At 42.9% G+C, this 10,338-nt stretch overlaps 1 protein-coding gene across 1 annotated transcript; it reads right to left on the bottom strand.

Moving 5' to 3' along the window:
- Positions 1-518: 518 nt before the first annotated feature.
- On the bottom strand, positions 519-3,945 carry FOXI1 (forkhead box I1). Its single transcript, XM_058848745.1, has 2 exons — positions 3,287-3,945; positions 519-2,284 (listed from the first exon to the last, which is right to left on the bottom strand). The coding sequence occupies exons 1-2, from the start codon at positions 3,858-3,860 to the stop codon at positions 1,731-1,733; spliced, it is 1,128 nt and encodes a 375-aa protein (XP_058704728.1). The 5' UTR covers positions 3,861-3,945; the 3' UTR covers positions 519-1,730.
- Positions 3,946-10,338: the final 6,393 nt, after the last annotated feature.

Here is a 10,338-nt window from a genome sequence, read left to right as displayed (position 1 = left end):
ACTTGAGAGAAACTTACAGTGATGGCACAAGGACACCACCAGAAGGGCATTTTCTCTTTTTATTGAACAAAGGTGTTAATAGTGTAGGTAGGCTTCAACTCCCAAGTGGCAATTTATTATAGTGGATCTAAAACTAGGAAAAGTCAGAGCAACCTTGACAGTGAAAAACTTGAAACATAAAAGAAATTAAATGATAAATAAGAATGCAGGAAAATTGCAGTCATGTGGTCTAATTGACATGTGAAAACAGTCTGCTTTCTGAAATTTTAAATGATTGGCACCACTTTACTCCAGCAGGGAAACTCCAAGGGTGATTTTTATTCAGTGATAATATTTTGCATAATAGCAGCCAATTATATTTGCCAGGCATGCAAATGCTGATGGCCTGGATATGTCATCTCAGCATCTGACCTTCTGCTACCATTCCCCTGCTCTTCCTCACATGAATTGCTCAAGTCAAACTGGTAAGGAGACTTTTAAAGGCTTAAGTAGTGCAGTACAAACAAACAAACATGAGTACATACTCTTCTTTACAAATGCTTTATTAAAAATGCTTCTGGGGTTGTCCATTTTGAGATATTACTCTACATAAATGTGGAACTCGAGTCAATTCTTGGTTTAAAAAACTTCATCTGTATTTTGAAATGCTTGCAGCTACAGTATAGTGTAGGAAAAATAAGAATTATTTCTAATATTTACACAAGGACTAACAGCAAGGACTTTTACAAAATGAAAAAAAAATACAGTACAGAGACTTTATAATATCTGCAGTTGATACTCTGAAAGATCCCAGCCTTTGAAACTGAAATTCAGAGACAGTTAGACTTCTTACCTCCCTTTTCTTCTTCCCTTACCTCCCACCCCAGTAGTCAAACCCTTTACTCAGTAGAAATTATTAATGTAGAATGTTAAGATATAACAGATGTGTTTTCTTAGAAAAAACATTTCTTAAATATATATATTTATATACTCAGGACAGATCCTGTTTCCCTTATGTGACTAGATTTACATGTGTAAGAAATAAAATTGACCCTGTAATCAGAATTGAAAGCACAAAGATCCAACAGCAGAAGACAATTCCAGTGTATTTTGTTATGCTTCCCTTCAGCTTCAAAATTCCTGTTGTGTCCATGATGAAGTCAGTTTGCTGCCACATTCCCGTGGGGCTGGAAGGGGGTCAGGCTTTAAACATGCACTGGCATGAGAAAAAGCCAAAGACAGCACTCACCATTCAAGTGCTGCTTGTTGCTCACTATACAGTGGTTTTTATTATGGATCCTCCTGAGTGTTTCAGGAGAGTTTTGGCCAAATAAGAACTTGCTGAGCATTTAGTACAGGCAGCCTATACCTAAAGCCAGGATATGTGAAGGTACCACCACATTTCTGTTACCACTTTAAAAAGCACAGCAATGTTAATGCCATGCCAGAAAGAGCCTCCTGCCTAAGGCAAGCTGTAACTTCTCAATGACTTCTGTAGAGGAGCCTGGTTGGCAGCAGCACAAGCAGTGTCTGAGAAGAACTTTTCACTATTCCTTCTATGATCCCTGCTTTTTCCTGTGCAGCTGCAGAATGTGGAGTGTTTGTGATTTCAGTATAAAGGGTAACAAGTTGGTGGCTGTCAGGAGGAGGATGCAGCGTGGTCCTAGAGACACGAGGCTAATGCTAATCACCTGCCTGTGGATCATTTCCTGTCATAAATAACTATCCTCTAGTGTCCTAGAATGCTTCAATTAAACCTCTGTGCCTTCCCTGGGGTACAGGGTGTTGTTTGTGCTGAGACTGCTGTAAAAATGGGTGTTAAACTGGTTGAGCACCGAGTTGCTGTGGCCAAGGTGACTGGAAGGCATGGAATTGGACCAGTCTCCCACACCATGGCTGGGGATACTGGAGAGTGGGGAGTAGGAATTGAAGCCTACCATGTTCTGCCCCATTTTGTCAATGGGTTCAGAGCTGAGTCCCACGGGCCCGGAGCGGCTCCCCGAGTTGGAGCTGTGGACATAGGCGGTCATGCTGGAGAGGAAGTTACTGAGGCACGGGCTGCTGGAAGAGGGAGGAGGAGATCCTTTCTCAGGTGAATTGTCAGTCCCAGGTGATGAGTTTTCCAAGATATCATGATGCTCTGCAGCTTTGGGGCTGCCAGTCAGGGTACTGTCCTCGGATTTCTCAGACGGAAGAGTAGCAGCACTGGCCTCAATGTCAGACTTTCTCTTCCGCTTCCTGCGAAAGTTTCCATTGTCAAACATCTTTTCACAGTTTGGGTCAAGAGTCCAGTAATTCCCTTTTCCTGTCCAAGGAAACAAACACACACTTTAAATTTAAAAATAGGCACACACACAAAAAAAGCAGTCATTTAGGGCTTTACAGTGCTTCTCTCATTTCACAGAAACAGAACAATTGCATGAGCAATACACATGTATTTTTAGTCACCCAAAAGTACAAGTCTGTCGAATTCAGAAAAAAAAGTTTAAAGTTCTGGGTTCTACCCTTTAGACCCGACTCTTCACAAGGGCAAAACTACAAGTGGAGTCACTGGGAGGGCTTTTTGTTTTGTTTTCTTGGTGAGGGAAGGAGGTTTTCAGAATACAGCTGGTCTTCTGAAATTATGGCAGAGTAATCAAATCCCACACTGGGCTGCTCCTCCAGATTCAGTGGGGTAGCATAGGTTTCTAACAAGATAGAATTAGACTTTTGGCCCTCTACTCCAGAATAGTTTCAATGTGTTTTTAATGTTCTCAGTGGTTCTTCACAGATATTCATAGAAAACCACGAATAAAGGAATATCTGACAGCCTACCAGCCAAGGGGTTGGTAATGGCAGAGGTGTCATTCCAAACAAAACAAATTGAAACTAACAAAATAAAAGCAGCCTGCTCTCCTCTTGAGAATTAATGCTGACTCCCCAAAGCCATTGGCTTTCTTTGACAAATCTCTTTCCCTTGAATTCCCAGTTAAGTTTGACACAAGTCATGCATTACACCAAATGGCTCTTGAGTGTGCCTTGCCCAGTTAAATGTTCCTGTGCCTGCTGAGTCTCGTGCTCACCTCATTGATCCATTCTCAGGAGGACCCAGAGCAGGACAGAATTCCCTTCCCTCCACAGATCTCTCAGCAACATTGATTCACACCTCAGCTATGCAAAGCTGCTTTCTAGTTCAGCCTTTTGAAAACAAAGTGCTGCTATGTCTGTGTCCTGTATCTGGGCTACCACATCTCTTTACAGTGCACTAGGTATTTTAAAATTCATCAAGTTTAATTAGAGCTGGGGGGAAAGGGGGAGAGGGCTATACCTGGATCATCTTCATCTCGAGGCACCTTCTTGAAGCAATCATTGAGGGACAAGTTGTGCCGTATGGAATTCTGCCAGCCAGCTTTGCTTTTGTTGTAGAACGGGAAGTTGTCAGCCACGTACTGGTAGATCTGGCTCAGAGTCAGCCTCTTGTCAGGTGCCCCGTGGATGGCCATGGCAATGAGGGCAGAGTAGGAGTAAGGTGGTCTCACCAACTTCATGAGCTCCTCTTGGGACGGGAGGGGAAGCCAGCCAAGGTCAGTTCCTCCCAAGCTGTGCATGTTAGGCAAGAGCTGCCTCTGCATCCCGTACGACTGCGGAATGAAAGGACTGGCGTTGGATCCTGGCAGATACGGCGGTGGGGTAATGGAAGGTCCATTTAGCCAGAGGTAGGGATTGGGAGCGGCGTTGTAATCCGTCGTCTCAAAGGTGCTTGGTCGCTGGGGGCTCGGGATGTTCTGTGGATGGAAGAAGTTCTCGTAGTAGATATTCATCTCTGGAGGTTCTTGGCCGATATTTGGGAATTGTGGGCTGCAGCGTGGAGGGGAATGCGTTTGTGGGTCAAAGAAGCTCATGCTCTAAGCCAGGTGGCTGGTGAGTTGTGACACACCTGTGCTAGTGCTCCTTTCCCGGGACAGGTGCATCACCTGTGCCCTTCCCTAGGTACTTATGCACCTGTAAATGTTTCAGCCTGTGCTGCAGGCTCCACCCCACAGCCCTGAGTGGCTGCAGATGAGGACGATATCCTTTTTGGAATGCTGGCAGTCCCAGTCAGTCATTGATGTCACATCAACCAAACGTGAAAGTTACAACTGTTTATCTTCTTAAATGAATGAAGGAATTTTCCACTAATGTGATGCACATGAAGAAAGCCTAGGGTTTCTTGAAGTTAAAACTTAAAGATCCTTCTCAGTGAAGCTTTAGAATTTCCTATTTTTTTTCTTATTAAAGAAAAGCCATTTTGTGCTGCTGTTATTAACACCTCAGAATGCAACAGCCATTGTCACTAGTCAATGAAACAGTAGAGATATATACTTAAAAAAAAAAAAAAGGAAAAGAAAGAAGAAAAGAAAAGGTCAGAAAAGGTTTTCCTTTTGTAACTTTAATTGCAGACTTGCTTGTACTTCCCCCTAGGCAATCACAGTAGTACAGGCAAATTCTGTGGCTGGTTACTCACGTGAGTAATCTTACTGATATAAATGGAATTAACTCCCTAAAGTAAGGATTAATCTTGTGAGGAAAAAATTTCAAGCTTAATAATCAAACCTTTCTTTTGAGTTGAAATTGGTGAACTGAGATGGGAAATCATTATGTGCTGCTTCCTCTTTGCTGCAGGATTGGTGCAGAGAGCTCATAAAACCTCTCAGCACAACTTCCAAACAGGAGAGCGTTCGGCACAGCTCTTTTTAACCTAGTTCCAATAACTTCATCTGTATCTATACAGACAAGAGCTGATTCCTTAAAGTGAAGTAATAAGGAAAAACCTCTAGCCCTTTCCTGATTTGGACAAATCCTTAGTGCTTTGCATGGCACCCTGCATGTTTGAAGGACAGAAAAGCAGAGCTGCAATCTCACCACCCCTTCTCAGGGTGGCAGCCCTCCACTGCATGAATGCCTGCACTGGAGTTAGAGCAGAGCTGCAGTTCCCTTCACAGTGATATTTGTGTTTTTGTTTAGTGATTAAGGCACACACATCATTTAAAACTTGCCTCAGCCTTAATACACATGCAATTAAAGAAGGTCATGGTATGACAGAGCCTTCCAGGTAGCTCTTGTCCTATAATTTCTGCAGAAACACCAGTTTTGACCCATGGATTTGAATTCCTGGCTCTATCAAAGACCTTTTGCTTTGTCACATCTTAATCTTTTATGCAGTAGCACAACCACCAAGAGTCCCCACTCCTTAAGAATTAGTGATTCACTAATGCCATGCCAATATTGTTGCTTTGAAAGGTAGGAAAAAAAATTCCACTGGAAATACTGCTGAAATATTGAATACAGAATGGCAAAGCAAGCCAATTTGCCAGCTCAGAAATGCAGCTCTACAGCTTTTACTTTAAAAATCCATGCTTTCACTGCACAGAAAATCATTTGTACCACAACAAACAAGCTGCTACTTTAATTTGAATGGTTGAGAGCTCAGAGTATGTAAATGCCAAATAACCTGTGCAGAGACACACAGTAAACAGACAACAGTTAAGTGGAACTTGGTAGGACTGGCTTATTTTCTAAGTGGCAGCTGCTATACAAAAGGTGACTTAGACAAAAAAATAAAGAAAAAATATTTCTTTTTCAGGAGCTCATAATGTGAATGCTTCCCTCCTCAAGGGACTAATCTGCGATAATCTTTTTCACCATAAGAATCTGAGTTACAAACATGCAAAATGCTATTTGAATAATATCCACTACAGCTTCCTAATTAACTGTCTAACATATAGATATATTTAAAAATATATGCATCCCTGCAAATATTGGTAGTAACCCCCTTCATTTACAGAAGTGTCAATAGAATGTTTAAGAAACACGCATGAGTAAAACCACATTTACAATTAACTAAAGAGCCAGAATATAGTGAGAAAAATAAACATAATACATTTTTTGACCTGCTCAACAGATTAGATTTTTGCAAAAAAAAACCCTTGAAAACAAGAAAAACTTGTAAATTTATTCCAAGCAATAAAAATTCAACTAACTGCATCATGGACTTCGATGACTGACATCTAAATACTTATTCCCTGAGGTGCGCTGCATGCATAGTTACAATAAAAATACACTCAAGTGGGTGCTGAGTGAATACAGGCTTTGAAAAATGCCCAGGCTTTAGAAAGGAAAAAAGCATTACTGCTGCAGCCAGAGATGGTGCTGGCTGTAACATTTCCTCTGCCAGTGACTGCTGCTGAAGTTGAGTGAGAAGGGTGAGCCCGAGCTGCCTGGGGATGGGCAGCCCTGCCAGCCCGCCCAGCTGAGCGTGTCCCACAGAGCCCAGCAGAGCAGGGACTGCGCTGAGGATGCCAAGGGCTGCTTTTACAGCAGGGAGGTGCAGAGACATCTCTGGGCTGCTGCCCACGGAGCTGTGAAAGGGGGGGCAAAGTCTGATCCCTCCCCGGCATGGCTGGCACAGCTTCCAGCAGGGACACGATCCTATCAGCAGCATTTCCCTTCAGCTGGCTGGGCCTGATTTACTCAGATCAGAGTATAAACAGTGCCAGGAAAAAGGTACTTTGTCAGGACTCTGGGCACGCCTTGCTGCCGTGGGGTCACTGCAGCACGCTCCTGAGCTCTTCTGCTGCAGATGCTCCTTTGCAGGCAAGGAGGCAGCAGGGAGAGAATCAACTCTGTTCAAGCTCTGGTGGCTGAAGGAAATTGAGTCTAAGCAGGAACATTGTCCTGGGGTCTTCACCACTGGGAGTCTTCCTTTTGGCAGGGCTGGAAGAAGGTAGCCATCCCAGAAGTGGAGAAAAGAGAAGGAAAACCAGTGAGGCTTCCATATAAAGGTGGCGTTAAAAATTCTGCAAATAAACTGGAGGCTGCTGCTGGAGAAAGTTTAATGATCGTTATTTCCAAATGCATTGGGTCAGTAAGGTCTGACTAGGCAGGATGCATCATATTTATCATGTCTTTTTACTGCAGTCCAGTCCTGCACGGCCCTGAGTGCATGTCTCTACCAGCTGGGAGCCTGGGCAGCCACAGATTGTTGTCAAACCAAAGACTGTTGACAACTCTTGCATTACACAAATATTTGCTCCTCTCAATTTCTTGAGTGAAGCTCCAAAATCTGCAGGGTTGAAGCTGAGCCCTGGCAGAACCATTGTTTTCCATAGGTTTTTTTAGGTCAGCTCCCATGTATCCCTCCACTCCAGCCAGCAGTAATATTTCTTCACACTGACTGCCCTTCTGTAAAAGACCACTTATACCCCACAGTAACCTGCACATCCAGTGTTTCTGAAAACCTCGGGAGAGGTGTGCACACACCAGCACACGGTTCATACAAATCATTCCTGTGGTCACAAAGAAGAGGGAAAAATTGTTTTTAAAATAAAGGAATCTACATGTAAGTCAATATGCCAAGCAACCCACCTTGTTTCAAACAATTCACACTCTGAATTGAGAAACAGGTCAGTATCCATCAATAAGACATTTTCACACAGTGAAAGATTCTCTGTGTTCTCAGTTGTCCAGTAGATTACTTTTAGAAGTCTTTGTGTCTTATTCCACTAATCATCTGCCCAGCATATCCACAAAATAAACCACACCATGAGAAAGAACAGGCTGTAGCAGGCAAAGCAATGTCATCTCAAGGACACTACAAAAGCATAAGAAATGTAAAATACAGCACTGCAAAACAAGGGAACTGAGCTTTATTTCTAGAAAGGCAGGTTGAACATTAAATTAATGGAAAAGGCAATATCATTTGGGTCTGTGCCATAAGTGCTGCAATGCTAGAATGCCCTTAGACTTTCCAAGCCATCCAGAACAAAATCACTGTGGATTTTTGAAGCAACTTTATAACTGGGGTTTTAGAAGGCAGTGAAACCTTGTAAGGGCTCGTAGCTGCTCTCTGACCATGAGAATGATGATAATAAAAGTACTCATAACTCCTACCTCCAGAAAGGCCTTCTACCATCTCCTCATATAAAATAAACATGGTAGAGGGGATTAGGTGTCCTCTGACTCGTGTATCAGTGGTGACAGGCCACAGGCAGGCAAGGAATCCACAGCTTCCCCTTGGCTGCCGGGGGATCTGCTGTGCTGAGGGACACAGATGTGGTCACATCTGTCCCAGAGGGGCAGAATCAGGCTGTGACAAATCCTCCTCGTGCCAGAATCCGAGGGGTCTCTCCCAGTTACAGGAAATTAATACAGATACAGACCCTTCAATCAGTCATACTTTGACAGCCTCACTGCTTCTGCAGTTCCCTCTTTCAGGTCATCTGCTTGTTCCACTCTCACCACTAAATGCTTGCTTACATGAGAAATCAATGGTGCTGAAATTAAATGAGGTCTTGTATGAATATCAACACAGCTACCAAAGAAATTCATCTGTACACACTTCCAAAACCCTTCAAAGTTTAAATTCTTGTGCATTTCAATAAAATGTATTTATTCATTTCAATGATTTATAGAAAGAAAAAGTAGCAAAACACTCCTGCTTTTGTTTCAGTCACATTTCAATATCAGGGTATTTGCTGGTGTGGATAAATCAGCCCCTCCCTCTCCTATTCAAATGGAGATTTCATTGAAAAGACATTTTAGAACCACAGAATTTTTCGGAAAACATAATGTCCTTTTTTTAAGGAAATAAAGGTTTTTTCAGTGTTGCACACCCTTTAGTGCGTGCACAACAGAAACACTTGGGAAAAATTAGAAAATTAGAAACTGAGGCTGGAAAGCGAATCGGTGCAAGCAGAGGGAACTTCTGAGTGGTCACACCCAGCCACAGATAAACTTGAGGCTGGTTTATTGCAGCCAGGGTTTGAGTTCAGAGCTAACCTAACCTGCCAGCAGGGAGTTTAGGGCCAGAGTATCGCGACATCCCATCGCCCCCCGGCGACACCGCCTGCCAGTGCACAGCTGGCTGCGAACCTGCCCTGCCATCCTCCTGTCCTGGATCTACAAAAATAACCCATGCCATATGTAAACATTTGAAACTTTTCCCTATTTGAATCCTTCATTTGCTTTGAAATTCGGAGTGGAAATTTGGATAGATTTAGAGATTTCTTTGTTTTAGATTAGTTTCCTTTTTTTTTTTTTTTTTTCCTGTTTCCCCATCCGGATTTCCTGTATTCCTCTTTTCCCGTCTTGTGAAATTAGTCCAAATTTCAGTTGTAAAGAAAGGCTCTATGAATTCAGGGCCTGTGTGTGCTACCGTGTGTGTCAAGGCAACTGAAGGAAGGTTTTGCAACCCTCATTACTTGTAGACTCCAGGTATCCAATCATAACATACTTTAGTGTACAATAAAATACCATTCAAAATACAAGGTTAAAAGGTCTGCATCTAAAGCTACTTGGTCCAGGGCTGTTTTCTTATATCTAAAAACATAAATAAACATTCTGCAGAAAGTCTTCCCTCAAAATACTTGGCAAACATGGAGAGTTGTTTAGACTTTTTCCAGTTACAACAGCACAAGTTTCCTGCTGCCTCACCTCAATAAGTCTTTTTTGGCTGCTGGCCTGCCAGGGCATAGATCCCTTAAATGACATTTTTCTGATGCCCATCACCTGTGCTGTGCCTTTTGAATCAGTCACCATTTAAACCCGTGGTGACACCATCAGCAGCCACCTGCCATGAGCTGAACTAATCCAAGCAGTGGCAAGGCCTCTCAAGGGTTAACTGTGAATGAGAGATCAGTCATGCCTGTCACATGAAGCTGGTACTAAATGCAGCTTGAATACCCACACATGGAATGGGGCAGCTGGAGCTGCAGGATGCATTAATACACATGAAAAAATCATCCTCACAAACACCGTGTTTCTTCCAGCTCAGACACAGTGGCTGTCTCATCACAGGGTCAGCCATGGGAAAGATCCCTCATGGCACACAGAAGACAAAAAACTACATTGAAAAAGGATAATTCTACGCAAAACCCAATCAGATCAAACTGTCTTCGCTTTAAAGCCGTGATTAAATTTATCTAACATTTAAAAGTTTATGAAATCCATGGCCTACCCGAGGTTTGTTTGCAGAGCAATTCTTCATTTACAGTGTTAATCTTTAGCACACGCTGCATCATGAGAGCAAATCAGAACAGAAAATTACACAGTCAATAAAGAACAAGTCCTCTCCTCACCCCAGAGCAGTAAACACTGCCAATGCTGAAGTCCTTAGAGCTCAGGGCAGCCCCTGGAGTGTTGCTCAATGTTCCCCCTCAGAAGGACCTTGAATGCCTAAGAGCAAGTTCTGGCAGGGAGATAAAACTTCTGTGGAGTGACTTCTCCAAGGCACCCAGGATAGGAGGAAAAAAAACTAAGCTTTTTTTCATGAAGGCTTTCATATTCCTAAAAAAATAAAGAGATGCCTCTAAAAAGATGGACATCTCTTCATCCCAAAAATAA

Source organism: Poecile atricapillus, chromosome 13 (assembly GCF_030490865.1).
Source record: "Poecile atricapillus isolate bPoeAtr1 chromosome 13, bPoeAtr1.hap1, whole genome shotgun sequence".
Lineage (NCBI taxonomy): Eukaryota > Metazoa > Chordata > Aves > Passeriformes > Paridae > Poecile > Poecile atricapillus.
This window is presented reverse-complemented; position numbering and strand designations above follow the sequence as displayed.